At 39.0% G+C, this 22,660-nt stretch overlaps 1 protein-coding gene across 7 annotated transcripts in view; it reads right to left on the reverse strand.

Annotated features, from left to right (window-relative positions):
- Positions 1–22,660, reverse strand: part of VPS13D (vacuolar protein sorting 13 homolog D) — a 197,534-nt gene that overhangs the window by 64,933 nt on the left and 109,941 nt on the right. For 6 of the 7 annotated variants that reach the window (XR_012155549.1, XR_012155551.1, XR_012155552.1 and 3 more), the window contains exons 63-65: positions 22,143–22,294; positions 14,755–14,889; positions 14,024–14,191 (exon numbers count right to left, since the gene is read on the reverse strand). Coding sequence is in view for 2 of the 7 variants with exons in the window: in XM_073316658.1 (XP_073172759.1) it covers positions 14,024–14,191; positions 14,755–14,889; positions 22,143–22,294 (455 nt within the window). In the remaining 5 variants the exon portion in view is untranslated. Of the gene's footprint in view, positions 1–9,244; positions 9,337–12,126; positions 12,242–14,023; positions 14,192–14,754; positions 14,890–22,142; positions 22,295–22,660 lie in introns of those variants that run through there. The other variant, XR_012155553.1, reaches the window with a different exon arrangement.

A 22,660-nucleotide genomic window follows, 5' to 3' on the forward strand; every position in this document is an offset into this window, starting at 1 on the left:
ACTTACTGTATACACGTGGCAGGAGCTACTTCTCCAAATTAAAAGCCGCAGTCATTTAAAATTGATTCGGAAAGTACTGGAAACGGCAAGATCATATCACTTGTCATTAACACTCTCCTACCCCCCCCGCCAAAAAAAAAAACACACACACACCATAGCTCTCTTGTTCAAGCACAAGAGCATTTCTAAAAATCATTTAATATATATTCTCTCTTAGAGAGCATAAACCAAACCAAACTGATCTAAAAAAAAAAAGTGGGCCTAGCAGAGAAAGTGTATGAGAAAGCTTAAGCCAAGAACAAAATGTTTATGACCAAGTTACAAACCTCTGAAGACAGTGATTTATAATGGAAATACTGACAGAACATTAAATATAGTGACAGAATTGATTTAAGCTTAAATTAGATAGTACTATACTGAATTTCTACAAATGCAGAAATTATGGTGGTATCATATACAAAATGCATATAGACTCTGACTCCTTTCTGCCCTTAGTTATTGATCAACAGAAGAACAAAAAAGAAGCCAGCTGCATTCAACACTGAACACACATGATACCTTTTTGGAAATTCCAGAGACATTTTCCCCACCCCCACTTATGTCACACAATCAAAGTAAAGAACCTTTAATTAGCTCACATCCCATCGTTAACTAAGCTTCCTAATACATTCTGACAACAGCATGTTGGCTGGGTAATCTGTGAAGCCCCCTGATGAGTTGTCTGTATGGATGCCTGATTAGCTGGGTATCCCAGGGGAGCCCCCCGCTGTTTTTTATCTCCACAGATGCCTGATGAGTTGGGTAGCTTCCCCCAAGGACCTCCTGTGATGCTGCATCAGCAGGTGCCCATTGGCAATAGTTTTGTGTTACAGGGCTGAATGAGTGATCCCTGCAGGAACTGCCAGCTGTTTTCACATACACAGAAGGCAGTCAAAAGTCCACAGCATGAACTTGGAATGACCCCAACTGCAGAATCACTGGCGGGTTCATCTGGAGGGCAGCTATGCTTTATTAAACAACTAATACTCTTAACAGATAACTTTCAGAAGGAAAAAATATTAACTCTTTCAAATCTTCTCTAAGTTTTTTTACACAGTGTAATGGCATGTATTATAAACTCTATAGTACTTTTAAAGTCCCTTTCTAGTTCTTTGAGTTAATATGTAATAAAAATATCTTGGCACAATTCAATTTTTATTTTTTTAAATAATCTGACAGATCTATTTTTAGGCATTTTTCAATGTTCATTGATTTAATTTTTCAAAATTAAAGAAAATTATAAGGAGGGGGTCAGACAATTATTTTATGACAGTAGACTTTGAGATTCAAAAAGTGAAAGCTTTATAACTGTTAAAATCCAAATTGACAACACCTCATGTCAAAACACACAAAACAAAAATATCCTTAAATCAAACTCTAATAAGTTCTCAAGCAGCATTTTTCCTGCTTTGACTATCTGTAAATATATTTTACTATTCATGGATTTTTTTTAGTGTATGTGTGTGTGTGTGTGTGGTGAAATTTACGCTTACCGACACTTAGCGATCAAAAGCTAATCCTTCCAAGCCTAAATGTACTTAAAGAACTTTGTCAACTTAAAAGTCTTCTTAAAAATAAAATGTCTTTATCTTATGTTTATAACTTAGATGAGCAAAACAATATAATTTCATTTTACCATCTGTGCTATTTGTTTACATTCTGAACTTCATTCTGCTTGGGAAAACAGACTAGTCACTTTCACTTTCTGTTTCCAGGTCAGTTTCACTTTCTCTGGCTGATACACTATTATCAAGTTCATTTTGTAATAAACTGCTGGAGAATATTTAAAACAAAGAATTCTGTTTTTCTCTCTCTTTTCTTTTCTTTTTTTTTTTTTTTAATTAACTGAAGACACTTGTACTTTCTGTAGTGCTTTAAAGTTTAAAATGAAGCCTAAATGTGTGGCCAAAACTATCTTGTAGCATCCCTTTAAAAACAAAAAAACCTGTGTATTCACCTTATCTTCAAAAATAAAACACATTTTATTAGCCAACAGATTTCATTCTCATTAAGGCTTTGTATATATCTATTTTAAATTTTCCACAAAGCTTTCTATATTGTCTGTATCCAAATAATAGTTGGGAGGCCTGTTTAGGCTGACACAAAAGTCACTAAAATCTGACTAACCCCAACTCACAAACAATTGAGACTCTACCCTTTTCACCTATCAAAAACTAAAAATGAGAACTTTGAACACAGATCACTGTTTCCTTAAAAAGAACTCCAGCAACTTACACATCACACTTCAGGATAATTTTTTTAACCTAGTACATATTTACACAATACCTAAAATTACTGTAAACTAAAGATAGAAGAAAAACAATTTTCTCTCTTCAGTGTATTTGTTTATTTTGTGTATTTGGCAGCACTTTGTGTATATGATATTTTACTATTTCCTCTGCACAGTTAGTTTCCCCCACTTGGAGTCAGTCACACAGAAAAACAGACAGAAAAACTAAGAAAAGTAATAATAATGGCTTGTAAAAACTCAAGCTGGTGGGGATCTAAAGCAGGTGTAGAAACTGAAGCTCTTTAAACTTGGTTTTTGAAACTGTCTAGATTATAACTTAACACACTTTAAAATTCAATAAATGGCTAAGCTATTTATTTCACCGTTAATGAACTGATGCCTTTTGCCTACCACATAATTTTGCTTGGAAAAAGCTTGGTATAAAGCTGCCAAACGCATGTCAGTTTGCTTCTGAATGCATTCTTATTAAAAGAGACACCAAGTCCAGATCAAACAGTTTTTTCAACAGAGCACGTCATCAATTTCATTTGGACTCGCAGGCAAGGTAAAGCAGGACACCAGTGTATATGTAGCTGTTTAACAAAACACACGCTCTTGCGTAATGGCATTTTCCCTCAGCTACGACTGTGGCCACAACAGAATCATGGGGACCACAAGGGCCTATTTATTTATTTATCTATTAATTTTCTTTAATAAAACATGAGGATTAAGGTGGTGGGGGTAGGGAATATGGGAACAAAGAAAGATTCAGTGATCCTTTAAAACTCTTAGACTTGCCTTATCTTTGTACAGATTTATACCAATCTCTCTCAAGATACAGTGGTCATGGATGCCAGATCTTCCTTATCATATGAAGGAGGAGTGACATTTTTCATGGTTTTCGATTGTCACCCCATTAGTCAGTGGGATCACTGTCTTCTAAAAGGAGGCACTTCCCTTTTACGCTGCCCCCAAGGATCTGAGTGGTCTGCTTCTACAGCCTTTCCCCTCCAATTGAGGGAGCAAGAGATTGAAAACTAAACCCAGGTTTCCTGTATATTCTGTATCTCGCTACGTAGATTCTTACACTGCATTCATCACCATTGTATCTGACTGCCTTTCACTACTGTATTAAGCAACCTGACTATACACCTTGTTTGTCTGCACAGTACTAAACAGTACTAAATCACCAATTCTGATTATTATTTTGGCCAGACAGTTGGTCTATAATTTTCCATTTGTTCTTATAGTAACTGGAATATCCTATCATTGTCCTCAGTTCCAACTTTGTTGATTTCTGATGCAGCAAAAGCAGATATGCTGTCAAAAGCTCAATCACTGAAAGAGATTACCACTTCAAAACAGCAGAAAATGATTACAGCACAGAGGCCACATTAGCTCCATTGTCAGCTCACAATTAAGAATACAGAAGGCTTCTTGCACATAAGCCTGTACGCAACATAATGTTAAAATTCTGGAAATGAAAAAAAATGAATGTTGAACCTCCAATTCCATATTCAGCTCGCTATCCAAAACGACACCTAACAATTTGCCTGGGCAAAACTAAAACTCAATCAATTAGGTGTCCACAGCCTTTTCTTATTTGGCTAGTTTGAACCTAAACCAGCTGTCACATCCACTCATTAGTCTTGGACAGACAGCAGAGTGGTGCCAAGATGAAAGTGCCACAACCTAGGGACACAACCATATAAAGAATTGATGACAATGAAGATCATACCACATCATCATTTGTCTAGGCAGCTTTACATATACACAAGAGAAGAATGGTGAGAAAAGTTACCTCCTAAACTTCATGTGTGAAGGTTCTTGATGATGAGAAATTTCCCATCACTACTGAATAAAATTTACAGCAGGATGACTTTTATTTCAGCTATTTACAATTCCATTCTGTCAAAATGATCCTGGAGTTGCTCAGACAAAACATTTCCAATGATGGACGTGCATTAACTGTCTTAGCTTCTGAATATAAGTATCTTAAATGAGAATGGTTGACTGTATAAGTCAAGGGATGAAAAATTTTAACTCGCTGTTTATTTTACAGACAGCTATCCACACCTTGGTAGTAAACTGCTTAGATTATGGCATTCTTCTTCTTTCTGGGATACATGACTCCCTTCTTACATCCCTTCAGCCTGACTAAAATGGCATTGACAAACTCATCTTCCTCTGCCAATACTTGTCCACGTTACTCCCTTTTTGCAGCCTCCATTACTCCCAATCACTTTCCACTTCAAATTCATATCCCCTCGTCACAGCTCTACCACGGCCTATCATCTCATCTCTTGTTTCCTGTCAGTCTCCTATTAGGATCACGTGCTCTGCCAATTCTACTGTCCTTCATGTTGTCTTTGCTTCCCCTGCCCACAAATGCCTGCGTGTCCTCCAAATTCCTGGAATATCCTTCCCATACCTATATTTTAATGTAGCCTCCTTACTTGGCTTCAAAATCCCACCTCTTTCCACATCTCTAACAAGGACTCACGCTCCTACGGCAACATTTAAATTTTAAAAGTTGGAACTAACGTTATGCATACCTTACGAAAACAAGAAACACTCTATCCTTATTTGATAAACCTTCTTCCATCTGCCTTGCATGATGTCAATTTTCTTTTATGCTGTCGTATCATATCTAACACAGTGAGTAATGTCCTCAAGACAGTATTTATTCTCTCTAAAAAGCTCCATGCAAACCTCTGGTGCTCTAAAACTTTACATACAATTATGATGAGCTCTGAAAAAATGGGCTAGGCCTCTGGCTCAGTGAAGGTGTCTTGTGCAGTATGAATATATCCCACTAAATGTTTCCAAATATCTGCCCCAAAAGAATGATTCAAAGCGTCAGATAAACAGCGAAGGAAGTCCTAATATATACATGGAAACTTGTCTTGCCTTTGTTGGCTGTGCAGCCAGTGTTCTTCCCTAATACCATCAAACAAGATTCATGTAGTGGCACAAGACTAAAAGAACTGTCAACTAACTGGCAGTATTGCTCAGTCACAATGGGGATGAGAAACATCAAGGATCAGAGAAGCTAGTTCCTTCTATGGTGGAAAACCACAAAACAGAACAATGGATATATACACCGGACCCTCGCTAGAACACGCATCTATATAGTGCGGTCGTGGCCATGAATCCCAAATTTAATTTCTTTAATTGGAATTCATTTTATCGTGGTCCCCACGTTAATGCAGTACCACGCATGGATCCCAAATCCCGTGTTCTAGCGAGGGTCCGGTGTATATATAAAAAAAGAGGATGTTCTCTTCAACAATGCAGACTTACTATTTTAGTGAAGTAGGAATGTCACAAAGACTTTGACAGGGAAACAGGGAAACAGTTAATAAAATACTTATTCATGGGCTGAAATGCCATTCTAAAGATTCTTTTTTAAGTGTTCATTTAAACTGGCAATACTCAGACCTCAGCGGTTCAGGAACGAAGTTAGCGATCAACATTACCCAAAAAAGCCATAGCACTGTGAATTCATTGTTCCATTTACTATATAGACATGTATACCTATAAAGTAAGAGCATCCTGACTGGTTAATAATTAATCACAGTGTTTTTAATATCATGTGATGCAAAGAGCTGCAGAAACACATTAAAGAGCCACCTGCAGCTCCGGAGCCTCAGTCTACGGATCACTGATTTAAACCCTACCAAGACCTATCGGACAAATCTAAAAATGTTGCATTGACAATTCAGTAAGAAAAGCAAATCTGGTAAAAATTCAGAGATAAGAACTCTCTTGTACAGAACAAAGGATGGGCGATGTGTCATAAGGATCAAAGATACAGGACAGAATCCCTCCCTAATCTTATGTTAATGTGTTTTTTAAAATACGCATCTCCCAGCTGTGCTCTGTGCTGAAAACCAAATATTATTTAAAAAGTGACATCCTGATTGGTTATAGATTCTTTAAGTAGCAAAGTTCAGGAAGTAAATTGGCTTTTTATATATACATTTAAAGGAAGATGGCTATTAGCAAATAGTTCATAAGTAATCACTGTCAACTGTTCACACAATGAAATGTTCTACAGCTTTAATCTGCTTCATGGACATTGTATAAATAATAGGTCGTCAAATCTTGCTTATATTTAGTTTGCACAGGAAGCAACTAAAAGTCTGTCAGTTTATAAACTGCTTTGTCATACCTCTGAATTCTCCCTGATTTTATATGAAAGAAATTCTCCTTTACCTGGATTTTTTTTGTTTTCTTTTACTCCAGAGTTGGAAAACTAAGAACTAGTGCAAAAAGTACACCTACAAAAACCCAGCCACCAGCTGGCAACTGCTTAAGGAAGCAAAATAAAACCTCCTTCAGAAAACACCAAACTTTACCAGAAAATATGAGATCTCTTTTATGAGTTTTATCCTTTTATGTTGCTTATATCTATAGCTTTCAGAATCTTTATTATCCCTTTGCAAAAACTTATGATTTTTTTCCTTTGATTTAAATGTTTAGTATTATATTGACGGATAGTTACAAAAGAGACTTTTCTGCTACAAAAGGAATCATGTCAATAGACCTAGTTCTCATTTGAAGTAAACCTAGGATCTTAACCTTTTGCCATAAGCAGGCTAAAGCCTGGGACATGACCGAGTTTTTAGGCAGGTTACAGAACACTGTAAAGCTTAGCCAACTACAAATCTGTAGTGCAAACAAAGGAGCAATCCTGTTATAATTGGGAACCCTGACATGGTTGTATTTGTAATGCAGACAGTCCTGGACAGGCCCTTTTTTGGTTTGGCTGAATGTAAGGCACAGTAGACTCAGGGCTCAAGCCTTTCACCTCCTTATTTAACTCAAGTAAAAATGATTAATGGATTCATACTAGTTCTTGTCTGTTTATGTCCACAATTGGCATTCAGGGTTCAAGAGACCTACAATTTGAAAACCATGGAAACTGAGGTACATTGGCAAAGCTGTCAGGTGGAATTTTCAAGGTCAGAAAGCTTTATAGTATAGTTTTGTTTCCAGTGTTGCCTTTATTTATTTTAAAACATTTTTCCATCAAATATTTGTATGCAGAAATGGAGCGCAGCTTTTCCATCACATACCAATGATTTAGGATACATTACACTGAAGCCAGGCATGTAAATGGATGAATGGCAGCCCGGGGAGATGTTGTGGCACTAGTTGTGCTGTAGCTAGCTCGCCATAAAGAAAAGTAAGGACACTGTGGTACGGGCTTCAGCGCTGGCTGCACAAGTGAGAAGGTATACAGGGTGGTCAGGGCTCCTGCTGCTCACTTCTATTTTTAGCAAGCTAGCTTGAACACAGCTAGTGCGAGTACATCTACATGAGATTCTATTCACACCAGTGGCTGTAACGTATGTATACCCATAGGATGGGTTCCTAGACGGATTGCAAATCTTAGACAAATCACGTACAGTATCTGAAAAGTTGATTCTCACACAAAAATAGCACACAGCAATTATAAAGTATATTAAACTTTGTAATCATTTTGCACCAGGAGTTGCATTATCTCGGCACAATATCTATTTACTAGTAATGGGTACAATGAAACAAAGACTTCAAGTCAGAAGAGAGTACAGAGTCAAAACAGGGCTTTAATTTATTTTGGTATTAGGTCAGCATCTAACATGCATTTCTGACTGAGAAGTCTCTGAAAGAGTAATAATTTTAGGTTTTAGTAGTATCATGCCTAAGGCGGAAAACAAAAAAGAAAAAAGTTTGCATGCCAAGAATTTGAGTCATTTCTGTGCATATGGCCACTGTAGGAGCCTCCATGCAGAGGGAATCAAATTCCCTCAGGTGCCTATATTTAGGATCAAAGTACTTTTTAAAATACAAAACTTGTAGCCTCCAAGGGATAAAAACTATAAAACTGTCTGAAATGAACTTTATTTAACCTAAGGTTTTGTGCCAACTTAAATACACTGAACTTCTCCTACTTGAAAGAAGGCATTTACCCACTGTGTGTTCTGAGATGCATGGAGAAGCCATTACAGGAATAATCAATAACACTGTAAAACAGAAAAGCCATAAAATGACAAAAACAGATACAACTCATAAACAACTTACTTTTCAGTTCATATAGGCACTCTCTCTGTATAGATTTCTTTTAAAGTGATGATTAAAGTTTAGCCTGACATGGTTGTATGAACAGAACAGATCTAGTCCTATTTACAGCCTCCAACTCACCTTAAAATTTAATATAAATTTTATTAACAGATCTTATAAGACACTAGGTAACTGAAAAACAAATAAGATTTGTGAAAGTTTTTCCAGCTTGTGGCTGGTAATTATTAGATATGGAGGACAGTTCATCAAGTTTTGGCTGCTTTGCCAGCTCTACAGAATTGGCTGCATTGACGAAAAGGAACAATTTCTGGCACCGCTGAATCAGGTGAAACCCCTGGTAGTGAGAGCAGACACTAATTCATCATACTGTCTCTACAGACGGCACCGGAGGAGCAACATGAACATGATCTGTCGGCCAGGTCATGTTTTGTGTTGCAGTTAGGGTCAGATTTGAGTTTTTCCTTCTTATACTTAACAAAAATTAAAATGGTACCTATGCGACGTACAGTTATATATATACACTGTATATATTTATTTTTTTTAAAGAGAAAGCAGGTTTTAATTAATTTTACTCATGGTAGCAGTTATGGCATTTCACAAGTTATACTTGAAATATCAGTTTTGAGTTATATTGGCATTCCAGGGCTATATCTAGTTGTCCAAAAGCAGTACAACTAGTTGGGGAGGAGCCTTCACCTTCATCACAAGTGTCTTGCTCACCCAAGCCCCATAAACAGGGGGATTATCACTCTGCTGAGAGAAGCCCTTTTTGAGAAGGAGACTGTTGGTTGCTCAACTCGCGTTCAGTTTCAATGGGAGTTTGGCGTCTAACTGCCCACCGTGTCTTTGAAAATCTCTCCAACAGAAACCTTAGTTACAAATGACTGAAGTTCAAAGACTGACCTTGCCCTTGTGGAAAATGCAGTAAGGCTTGTGCCTTTAAAGGCAGAGATTTATGAGACTCTTACTGCAGATGTGATTGCAACCAGGAAACAAATCTGTATGGAAAGGAAATACAAAAGAAATAGATATCAATGGCTGGAACGGATGGATCATAAGAGCATGCAGCACTGTAAGCATAGAACGTGGGCATAAGTGTTCGTTTGGACAAATGGACAGCTCTAAGGAAGCTCCATGTCATTAAGTGATCTACCAGAGACTTGGATAGGCCTGTATTTGTGACACTGGTAGTGCTTGGACATAGATGATATGATGGGAGATCTCAGCTGCAGGTTTAGATTGCCCTGTAAGAAATCTAAAGGAGATGGAACACCCTGAATACTGGTGCCAATTCTCCCATCTTAACACCAGCATGAGATTTGGTTCATACGTTTGCGAAGACCCAAAGGGTGGAAACCTTGCTGGGAACAAGTGGGGTATTTATCACATTTGAGAAGCAGTATGCGTTCTTGGTTAAGACTTGCTGCTGCTCAATAGACAAGGTGTTAAGACTCAGATAACTTGGGTTAGGATACAGCCACAAACTTTGAAGATTCTTTGTTTACTGGGAAGACCTATTGAAGAGCTTTGTGGCAGATTTGCTAGGTATGAAAACCCTGGTCTTTGCTTATCTGGGGTTATGAGAATGCCCAATACTACTACATTTTTGACCTTTTGAATTGCTCTTCCTATTAGTGGGAGAAAGGGAAAAAGTGTCTAAAAGTAGATTTGGCCATGTTTGGGTCACAGCCTCTGCTCCTATTGACCTCTTGTCTTCTTCCCTAGTGAAGAGCAGCCTTCTTCTAAAATTTTTACTGGATGGGAACATCTCCACCTGGGGAGAACATAGGTCCCTGCATAGCAGCGACAATGTTCCATGGTGCAGAGACTGCACAGCATTGTCTATCTGCTTTTGCATTCAGTGTGCTTCCTTTTATGTGGAGCGATAGAAACTAAGTGATCTTCTGTCCAAGGCAGCATCCATAAAGCTCCTGTATTTAGATCAACCTTTTGCATTCCATTTTCTGGTTTATGTATGCTGCAGTTGTCTGGTTGCCCAAATGGGTCAGGAGGTGCTCTTTCCTCAGGTGCTCTGCCAAGTCTTAAAGGGCCAACCTGACCACTTATCTTTAGCAAAAGTTAACACTGTGAAGACTTTCATACCTTGACCGTGTTCCTTGTGAGTCCTGAATGTGCTTCCCATATATAAAGGCCAGGGGTTTGGGGATCAGATTGTGAAAGGAGAATCCTTACATAAGACAGTGGATCCCTCTTGAATGGTATTTTCACTTTCCTTTACATTTCCTGTTGGGGATTACTCTATGCCAGTTTAACAATCTCTGAAACTCTCACATGTGTTGTCTTATCATTGGAGTAATCTCCATGCAGGAGACTAGAAGAGACAGAAGCTTCAGGTAAAGGAGGATTGATATTGTTGGATCATATTAAAGAAGTTCTGTATTAAAATCACAAATGAGTTTGATTCCCCAGAGTTTAAATTCCAGGGTATTACTAATTAAGAGGTCTCTTGGTTTTTGGTACTGTTTCTCTCCCTCTATGTGTGAAACTTGCAAGCTGCTAATTGTGTTAGTACATTCTAAGACAGAGTCTGTTCTCAAAGCAATTCACACAGAGAGAGACTCAAAGCAATACTCTAACAACAGAAACAGCACCCAGAGACTCCCCGCCCTTTTGTTGTATTAACAATTGTGATTAAAATAGAGATAGAGGATGTATGTGGATGGATGCTTGGTGTGGATAATAACTGAATGATCAGGGAGGTGCCAGCCTAAGAATCCAGTGTCCGTCGGCTGAAGAAAGCATCAAGTGGAAATAACCAAAGGACCCCCCGGAGGGCAGACTGGAGTCCACCCAACAGCCTCAAGAACGGGAGAACCAAAGAACAAGATAACATCTTGGAGCTCTCAGGAATGTGCTATCTGTTGATTGATTCAGCAACAGCATGATGAAGCAATTCCCATAGACTGGCATAGGAAGAAATTCCTATAAAAATAGACTTTAAAAAGTGAGAACTTTGGGGTCTGATTCTGCAAACCAACTTCCAGGAGCATCAGATGAGCATCTGACAAGGCCCTGCTCCCTCCTCATGTCCAGGCCACCTGGCCAGTGTCTTGGCATGAGCAACTCTAAGGCTGGTAACTATGATAACAACCTTCCAGAACCTCTGTGTGTGTGTGTGTGTATAAATATGAGATTGAATGGAATGTTGTAACTATAACTAACTGCTTACTATGATTCTTTCTTTATTCACAATAAATGTGGTATTTTGCCTTTTTCCCTTTAATAAGATCCTGCTGGTTTTTATTTTATTGGTATAACAATATCACCCAGTTCCACGATACTTTGGAAATTAGAAACTGGATCATGATGACTGTTTTCCTGTGTCAGAAAGACTGTGGCCCTTCTCTTGTCTACCTCAATCCTAGGTGAATGATCTTCCAGAACGGAATTCGGTTTATTAGAAATCTTTGTGCTTGAAACATGGACTGTCCCCTCATATCAACTGACACTGGACATTTGACATGCCTTATAACTAACCCTGATCTGTTTTATCTCATACACATTGTGACTGAGAAGTTGACAAACAGTTTTTTGTAATTAACATAGGTCATTTTTATAAGGAAGATCTTGATATAGCCTTATTGCCCTGGTGATCACTCTCCTTGCATCTTTGCTGCCACTCTAAGTTAAGAAGAAAAAAGGATTCTCTCCATGATCCTATCACAGACAGCCCATGTTTGGGATTTTCCTAAGAAAAAAGCACAAGGATAATTCTGGGAGTATAGTTTACAGTACTTTGCCCCTCAAGGAAGATGCTCTGTACATACTGTGCTCCGTGAAGCTAAGCTGTGACAGTAACCACAGCCTCTCCAGCAGGGGTAGTCAATTTGTTTTCTTTGTCAAGGTCCATATTTCTTGCTCAAGGTACAGTCAAGGTCCAGACTCCAGAGGAAATAATAATAGAAATAATAACAATCATGATAGTAAGTAAATACAAGTATTTCAGAGTCTGTTCAAAAGTGGCTGCCAGTCCAGATTTGGCCTGCGGTCCGCCTATTGACTACCCTTGCTCTCCAGTGTAAACTGATTGCCCAACTTCCACATACCTCCAATCAAGAAAGCAAGCTTCCAGAACCAGAGGAAGAGATGCAAGCCCACATCTGTCAGAGACTACCAATAGGAGAATACTTTCTTTCCCACAAATAGGAATATATTACTTGTTTAATCTCTCTCTTTCTCCTACACCTCCCAACCCCAAAAATAGTCTGCTCCAGAAATCTTAAACCTTGAACAAATAACTGCTCTTCACCATGTAATAACCCTGTTACGACTGGGTTTTGTTCATCTGTAGATGCCTTAACCCCATCCACCCACAAAGAAGGAAGAGCAACATTATGGAACTCTCAAAAGCGACTGATATTCAGACGGTTAAAACCATTATGTATATTACTTTCTCTATAACCTAAATTCCCAACTAACTATCATGGACTTTCAGTTCTATTTCAGACTCTCTAGTTCCCAAATTGATAGAACATATCTTTAGGATCCACCATGATCTATGATGGAAATATGCTTTATTAATAATAATATAGTAAGTTCTTAAATAGAGCTCCCTTTCTCCACCAAAAAGTCCGCACGTGAGGAAGGTATTATTCCAACTTTACATATAAAGAACCTGAGGAGGAGAGGTTAAGTAATTTGCCCAAGACCACAAAGGGAGTCATTGCCAAAACCAAGACATGTTTGTACAGTACCTAGTAAAATGGGCTCCTGGTTTATGATTGCGGTTCTTAGGAGCTACCGCAATACCAATAATAAAATAATTCATGGAGTTCCTAGCTCTAAGTCCTGTGCTCAGACCATACCTCTTTCTTAGGCACAAAATCATTCATGAGATTTTAAAACAGTTACAGTACTAGTGCACTAGAGCCTCCTAATCAACTTACCTTCGCTCTCCTCAGAAGAACAAAAGCATTTTCACCACAGCATAGAATTACTTATTAGCTAAATTTAAATCAAACACTTTTGTTTTATCAGAGTATCAAAAAGGCACAAAACTGGAAAGCTGTACACAGTAATACTTTTTTTTGAATAAATGACATTTTCAAAACAAGCAAACCAACTTTAAAACCTAGTAAAATAAAACTTGCTACTATGTGGCATAGAAAAGGTAGCATCCAGGGTAGTGCTGGCAAATCCTTCAACTCCAGGTTCACAATAATCTTTATATGCACATCATATTAATTGATTAAATTCCAAGTGAAGAATTAAACCGGAACATCCAAAAGCCCTGTATATATCCTAGAATTTCAGGAGGATTCTATAACAGAGTTAATATACAGTTCTATTCATGTACACAGGAAGACTCATGTTTTAACCATGATGGAGAATTATTACGTTACTAACTGGGGCCTTGAATCTCCAAACACTTTTGCAAATGAGTAACTCTAAGCACCTAAGTAATTCCATTGACTTTGGTGGGGCTTCTCACATGCTTAAAGTTAACCAAGGTGCAGAAGTGTTTGCTAGGCCTGGACCCCAAACACAGGTTTTATTCCTCAGGAAAGACCTATGGAAATTAAAATTCAAGGATGATCTGTTTATAATTAAATACATCTTAGTGATTAACTAATTAGTTCTAATGTATCTATAAATACGCAACTTGTCTTTTTAGTGTGTTAACTTGCACGTTATCTACAGATTATTTCATGTAACAACAATTACCTTTGCAGCAGAGTTTGATACTCCATGTGTGACATTTCTTATAAGGCCACCAACATTTCCATATTTTATTAGTCCTGTGACACCTTCTGAAACATCATTCAGGAGACCCATAGGGTTGCCAAGGAAATCCACCGAGCCCAAAATCCTTGCTGCCTGACTAAGCAGCTCCTATAAAACACAGTTAAATGAAAAACATTATCTACACATCAGATTTCATGGTCAGCAGGGCTAATAGTATTTTAAAAACTACAACACATTAACATTTGACTCCTGGAAAGAACAAAAACATGCAAAAGTCAAAATGTTATCGTAAGAGACATGGTCAACACCACTTGTACTTTGTACAATGTTCTGATTGGTAAAACTATCTAATATGATGTCTGCCTACCAATCTGTCTGTTGATCAATTTGAAAAATGGGAACACAGTTTAACTATTTCGTTCTGGAGAGGCGAATTCCCCTCAAAGTAAAAAGTATACCAGAACTTTAAAGATGGAGGAGCCAGAAGTTAATGATTTCAGCGGAGCTACATTGGTAGACTCCAGCAGAGTATCTGGCCCCTAACATTCAGTATGTTTAAAGAGTATTTATATAAACACACAAAATGATTAAGAGTTACGTATTTACTCATTAAAACAGGGAAAGGAATTTAATATTTGATAAAGAGCTACTAAAACAGAAAAGTTTTAGACTTTTTTTGGATGTCACAATATGATTTATCTGACACTCACCTCTTGAAAGTGCTTAAGGATATCATTAATGATAAACTCCTTTGTCTCATATGGGTGGACCCTAGTGAATGGATCCAGGTTAATCACTGCATCTTCAAATCGGATTAGAGGAAATCCCAGTGTGCTTTTCAGTGCCTAATGAAATAAAAACTGGAATTACGATTTTTATGTTCATCTGTATTTCTCCTCCATGATGTCTGAATTAATTGATTTCCAAGCAGGCAACAAATCAAATTTATCTAGCAGCTATAACAACTTGTTCCTGAAACAGTATATTCGCATTTATCCAAAACCCTATTATCTGAACCTCCGCATTATCTGAATCCCTTCGTTGCTGGGGGACAAGGAAGGGACGTGGATAATGAGGAGGTTTGGATAATAAAGCAGAGATCCCCAGTCACAGCTGTAAAGGAAGAGGATGAAGATAAATCCCCTACCGGGAGGCCACCCTGCTTCTGAATGGCTCACGCAGCAGCGCCCTCCGCAGCCCTGCTGTCACAGGAGTCAGCGAGCTAGTGGGGTATGACCGCGGAGCTGCAGAGGGCTCCCTGTGCTGCTGCAGGGCCTGTGACACTGGATCTCTCTGCAGGCACAAGGTGCAGGGAAGGCTGCGATCCTAGCAGGGCAGAGGAGAGTACTGGCCAGGAGTCCCTGCTCTGCCCCACCAGGACTGCAGCCTCACTCCAGCACTTGCATTTGCAGGGATCCAGTGTCAGTCACCCTAGGGGCAGTGCAAGGAGCCCCCTGCAGCCCCACTGACATGGGAATGAGTGAAAGGGGCAGAGCAGAGATTTCCTCCTCTTTGCAGACCAGGCCAGGGAAGGATGAGCGGGGGTGGGGACTCGAGGAGGCACCCTGCTGCTGAATGACTCCTGCACTCTTGGCTATCCAAATTCCTGATTATTGAGATAAAAATCTGAATCCCCCACATTATTTGGATAATTGGGGAACATACAGTAATCACTTTGTAATTATGGCAATTTTCGACATTGCCAATATACTGACAATTGATAAATTGTTTGAACCCTATTTGTCCACTGGTTAGAGAGTAATTAAGTACACCTCTTGATGTAACAAATCTTCCAACAACTTGACAGGATTTTAGTTTCAAAAGAATATGTTTTTTAAACTTATTTCTAAGATCCTGTGCTTAATTTTGTGTCAGTTACTTAATTATTCTGATACTTGTTCAAATACACAGAATTAAACAGAACCCAAAGTTTGGGAATTTTCCCTCCATACATATTGGATGGCACATTAGAGGTTTTCCACTCTTCTGGATGTGTTAGGACAGGGGTTCTCCACTGGAGGGCGGGACCCCACAGGGGGTCGTGAGGTTCTTACATGAGGGGTCGCAAGCTGTCAGGATCCACCCCAAACCCAGCTTTGCATCCAGCATTTATAATGGTGTGTGGTGGGATGGTCACACCATCATGCCTCAAAGGGCTTAAAACAGCCCTAAGAGAGGGCTGTAGCTGGAGGAAAGCTGGGCTGATTGGGGGAAGTAGCCAAAGGTGGGGCCACGCCCCATTCAGGCCACAGCTGGCCTTATAAGAGGGCTGTTAGCCAGAAGCTGAGACAGACATGCTCTCTAGCTACATGGAGAGAAGAGGACCTGGCTGCCTGGGAAGCTGAGGAAGGTACCTAGCGCAGAGCAGTGCTGGGGAAGGACAGAGGGAGCTGGGGAGCTCCAGCTTAGCAGAGCCCCAGGCTGCAGACCAAGGTAAAGGCCCACGAAAGGGTACTAAGGCTGAAGAGGAGCAACCCAGATCTAGACAGAGGCAGCTGGTCTGACCCCACTTGCCGTTCATGAGTGGTACAGACTGCAGTCTGCCCCAGGGAGCGGGGGCTAGATGATGACTGACAGTAGCCACTGAGGCAAGGAAGGAATAGAGGGTTGGGGGTTCCCCTGGGAGGGGAGACCCAGACTGAGGGGGTACTGCCAGGGGGCAGAACCCTAAACTAGAAGGGCACCGGGATCCGGGAGGGGCATGGGGCCAGCAGCAGGCAAGACACCGACCAGCAGAGGGCACTTCTAGCTGAAAAGAGCTAACTCCCTGGACGACCAGCAGGAGGTGCCGCAGCGGTGAGTCATTGCCCCACGACATGGTGTTAAATATATAAGAAAGTGTTTTTAATATAGAAGGGGGGGGGGCACACTCAGAGGCTTGCTGTGCGAAGGGGGTCACCAGTACAAAAGTTTGAGAACCACTGTGTTAAGATGAAGTGATATTACGTACACAATTTCCTGGAGGCCACAGGCATTAACGTACCTCAGTCTCATCTCTCATCATTATCTGTGTTTAGTGCAATTCACTTACAATTGCCTTTCAAATTAACATTGTGAAGGAAATGAGGTGGGTAAGGTAATATCTTTTATTGGCCCAACTTCTGTTGGAGGAAGAGACAAGCTTTAGAGCTTTACAAAGCTGCTCTTCAGGTCCGGAAAAGGTTACCAGAGTGTCATAGTTAAATACAAGGTGGGGCACATTGTTAAGTGTAAGGCGTTAACACATGTTGCAAGAAACCACTTAAAATGAAGTGGGCAATTAATACCTTTACAGTCATATGACAAAGGAGGGTTAGAAGATTACAAATTGTTGTAATGATCCATAAAAACAGCGTCTCTGTTGAGACCATGATTTCTAGTGTCTAGCAGAGGTATTAATTTAAGTTCCCAAGCTCCTCTTTTGAAGGTGTTTAGCAGGTTTCCCTTGAGAAAGAGGACTCATAGGACAAATATGGGACAATTGCTTTGTGGTAAGTTTCTGAGTAGCAGCCGTGTTAGTCTGTCTTCGCAAAAATAAAAGGATGCATCCGATGAAGGAAGCTATAGCTCACGAAAGCTTATGCTCAAATAAATTTGTTAGTCTCTAAGGTGCCACAAGTACCCCATTTCTTTTTGTGGTAAATGTTTGCCCACAGGTGATAGGGTGTTTTTTGTCTGTTATTTTTCTGTGAGAGTTCATTCAACAGTATAGTTAGTGTCTGGTTTTACCCAGACAACCATTGTTGGGATACTGCAAACAACACTGTGAAAGAAGGGAATTGTGCCAGCAATGAGAATACTAAATTTCTGTTTAATTCATAGCACTCATTCTGAAAAACTTACTCTTAGATGAAGACAAGCTTTGGCAGAACCTTTCCTACCTGTGAACAGAAACCATCTTTGGCAGAACTTTTTCTATTCATGAACTTTAACTCTAGATGATTTATGACTGAAATGAGTGATGGCATCCGTGATGTTATTGCTATCAGTGTCACTAAATGTTATATCTGCAAGAGAGTGGGGTTCCATGAAGCCAGTGTCACTTGGTCTCCAATACTGAATGTCGCCCAAGAGACAAGCATGGCATAACAATTGTGGACAAGTGAATTCAGGAAAAGAAATGAAAAGAAAAAAATGAAAAGAAACGGCGATAACACTTAGTTTGAAAAACCTTAGTTCTATATTTGAAAATTTAGTATTTTAGATCTTTTGGAGGTGGGGATTTTTAAAATTAAAATATATTTTAACATCACAGAATTGAGGTATGTCGTCAAATACAACAGAAAATGAGATGAAAAGCATCTGAGGAACTCTTTACCTTTTATTTCCTTTTAACAAGAAAACTAAAATTATTAGAAGAAAATGCAGAAAGAGAATGAAGATTAAAATTCACTTTTTTCATTTCCTAAGTGGCATTAGCGGTTGAAGCATTCACTAACTTCAAAATTCACACCAAATACCTAATCCATTGAAACTCTAAGGTATCAAGAAATCTTTGGCATTTGTGTTCTATCTTTCTACATTAATCATTATTAAACCCATGTTAAAATGTAAAGTTAAATCAGGCAAAGTGAGTTATTCTGCCATCTGCAGGCCACTAAATTATGTTGCACAGCTGGTATAGGTGTGTGTGTTGGGGGCAGGATAAACTAGAAACTATTCATGCAGTAACTGAGTAACTAAACAAATGGAATAGTGTACAAACCTGTCACTTATTTGCACAAGTAGCAAGCAGTTTCCTGTCCATGATCGTTAGATGTTACATAAAGCAGGTCTGTTGATACAGGTAACTAATAAAAATAAATGATCCATCTGCACTGACATGGGCACTAAATTGTGTCAAAGGCTTAAAAACATTTGAGGAGGTAGGGAAACTATCTATCAATAGTATAAAAAATAACTTTGATATAAAACTGTACTGTAAATACTCTTTCTCCCAAACTATTCTGTACCACACAGGACTGGAACTCCCTTCTCTGAAAAATTCATACATGTTACATAGCCACTGACTGTTTTTATAAGAAAAAAATTTATATGCCCAGTTTTCTCTTGAGACAATGCTGGCAGCTACCGGGACGTATCTTTTTTCACAGTTAACAATACCAGTTTCTTTCAAATAAAAAAAAAAAAAAAAAAAGGCAAGCGAGACTGTAGTAGGGTCAAAAAAATTCCAGCAAAAGTATTTAAGATCTGTGAAAATACATTTAACGCTCTAGCTAAATGCTGCCTTTGTTTGAAAAGCGCATGTCTCTAAAACAACTTGTCTTATAAACCTGTCTGGCCGGTCAGGCAGTCCTACACACTACTACTTCCCTCCTCTTCCTTACCCTCAAGCAGATCTGGATGAGGAGCATTCTCTTGTGCCAATAGAAAACAATTTTAAAAAAAACAAAAAACCAAACACATTTTGCATCCTGGGTTAAACCACAAAGAGTGCCGGTAACGTGTTCTTGACTTGTCCTTGTTCACAGAACCATTGTTAAAAACAGTCTGAGTGTGTGGAGATGAATCTCATTTTATTTCCCATGGCTGAGTTCTCCATGGAATTCCATGGTAACACCTCACAAAAGAAAACATTTTTTAAATGGGTGCTTTTTAGCAGTGTTTGTATTAGTGGGGTGAAAACAGTAAATGATCTAAACAGGTTTTCTCATCTCTTATTTTTATTATTTAATTTCATTTTGTATCCGTTTAAAAACAAAGCCAATTTTGAATTAATTTGTTACTGATATTATTTTCAAAGCATTCATTAATTTATTTTCTGCAAATTGTTGGCATTTCTGGTAGAAATGGTTTCAGGTTTTTTAGTTTTAATCAGATTGTATGAGCTCCCTCCCCTTACTTTAATTTTATGGTGATGTGCACAAAAAGGGTTAACGGTGGAAAGGTTAGCCTTCCCCCTCACTTCAGGAGGCCAGTAAAGCTGGTCAGGGAATGACATTTGTTTCATGACAACTTTCAAGGTTTAGACATTTGTTTTCATTGTGCACTGGGTTTTGCAAAATGAAATTGTGATGAAATGTCTGTTTTTAGAGTAAAAAGTTGGGTTTTCAATCTCTCTCTGATCCATCCTGAACCTGTGAAATTTTTCCATCAACTTTTGTTTTCCCTACATGTTTTAGATGACAAAGTGGCAGTTTTTGACCCCCCCAAAAATGTAGTCAAAAAGTGTATGACCAGCACTAGCAACCAGTTCTCTAACATCTCTCTGCATTCTCATATTACAGTCACTCTCCTGTGATTCTCCTGTACTTATCCACGTGCTGCTCTCTACAGTTGAGGAGCTTGCCTTGTTCATTCTATATGCCCCATTCCCTCCAGACACAGACTATTCCTTTCCTGCCATCTCTTTAGCGTATGACATTAGCTTGACATTCTCTATCATTAAGAGCCCATTTTGAATTAAAGAAGTTAGTTAGTTCAGTTAGTTAGATGCTGTGTTACCACATTAACACTGATTCTATAATTAAAGACAATGGGGTCCTTCCCATCAGTGTAACAGAGCAGAATTCTCCTCTGAGAATCAAGCAGCTCATAGACATAGTTGAGCTCCTGTGGGTTTGCTTTCCCTTCTGCTGGAAATTTTCTGCCTTCTGCGCAAGCAAAAATTCTACAAGCCTCTTGAAGCAGACACTGCAAAATGCTTAGCAGGAAAAGGCACAATTGGCAACAGCATTCCCTCCCCCCACCCCACCAGCTCAAGATACCTCCAGAGCGATATGAGCCAGTTGACCCTGGGGCCTGCCTCATACCGGAGCTGCTACCTTACTCTGAATTAAAGAAGCTCACAGATCTAATCATTGCAGTAAGCAAAAGATGAGCTACAAGAAACTATTTCAGAGCTTCATATAACTCTCCGTTTTAGGTACAGACATTTTACATAGATGTCAAATGGATGCAATAATGGCTGACACAGAGATCTACTGCTCATTTAATGATTTTCCTCAGGACTTTAAAGAATTTAAGGGCAGACTATATGGCAAGAACTTCGGAGTGGCTTGAAATCCCAGACAGTGAGATTACTATGCATGTGGATTCTTAAGACTCTGACAATACACCTTCTCTTGAATTCGATTAGCTGGATTTGGTAAGTTCTATGCTAATGAAGAACTGCATGAAAAGCGAATCTGAGCAATATTAATCACTTGTTCTCCTTTAAACCTGCGTAAAGTGTGGAGGCAAAGAGCCTGAAAAAGAAGAAGAGAACTATCTGAATTCTTATTCCTATTGGTGAACTGGCATTTCCTAGTGACATTCCAAAAACTTATTAAAGCATCATGACTCACACAGATGTTAAAAACTAGTTAGTACGAATATCATCTTTTTGCGTCAGACTGCATATTACTTGCATTGGTTGTACGTCTTATCTCTAGAAGAATCCAATGGTTTTATGGACCATCATGTCATAGACATCCAGGAAAGACAGAGGAAACTCCTTCAAAATCCTCTGAGATGTGGCTATGCTATTTATTGCAACTGAATGTCCTTTCATAAATCAACTTCTGTGAAATAAAGGCACTAGCTTTAAATTCCAGTGTATGCTGGTGTTACTTGTGTTGGCCTTCAATCTAAGGCTAGGATTTATCCATTTTTAGTTACCCTGTGTTATTGCTTTTTAGTTTTTGAGCTTGTGTGTCTGTCTATCTGTCTGCCTGTGAGAGAGAGAATTTCATGGAGAACACACACTCCCGTTAATATTATAAAGCATTTCACTCAGACGACGTTATTCACTCAACCCTAGTTGCTACCACTTGATCCCTATGTACATATATCTTGTTTTGACTACTGATGACAACAATGCATTTAAATGTGTGCAACAGGTATTTTTCTATTGATAATATAGTGAAGAAGGCACGCCTATGCTTCTTACTATAACCAGGGAGCTTTAAACCTCCAAACTTTAGGCTGATGCATCAAGAAGTTAATATGTGGTGTTCGAACAATGAGCCTCTGAGTCTACTGCTATAGGAAAGCTTGTACAAGATGTTGCAATCTAGGAAGATGCTGCATAAGCAGAAACAGAGAGCAGCAAGTTAAAATGTACATACCTTTTTCTCCCAAAGTAAATCTATCTAGTTAGAAAGACAGATCTAATGAGGTGTTGTGTGCACTGGCTTACCTTGAGGTCTAGAGGCAGTTTGTTGGACGTGAAGACACTCAACTTTATCTGTGGCACACTGATTTTAAGATTTTCAAAGTAGTATCGCTTCTGGGCCCCACCTTGATCAACGGTCTTTTCATGGAGGTTTTCATCATACTTTTCAACCTCTGCTATCAAAGCATAACATAGGAATAAAAATCAGGTAATTACGAAAGTATACAAAACTATGAATGTGTATTTTATAAATAGTTCTGAGCTTTCTTAGCTGAAGATTACAAAGGGATTCAGCTTGTAATGTTTGAATCGAGACTTTCCCATGATCGGTGGCATTTCAACCTAGAGTGTTCATGTGGACTCATCTCTACTCAATAAATCTGCCTCTGATGGAGGAGAAACCTCACAGTTTAGTGCTTTCATCTCAAACCTTGATTCCTTACTTGTAGCTAGTTAATACAAATTATGGCACTCAGACACCTAACTTGTGACCTCATACCTTAGTCTTCAGTCAGTAGGTTTGCTGCCACTTCTAATTTGTG

Source organism: Lepidochelys kempii, chromosome 18 (genome assembly GCF_965140265.1).
Source record: "Lepidochelys kempii isolate rLepKem1 chromosome 18, rLepKem1.hap2, whole genome shotgun sequence".
Taxonomy (NCBI): domain Eukaryota; kingdom Metazoa; phylum Chordata; order Testudines; family Cheloniidae; genus Lepidochelys; species Lepidochelys kempii.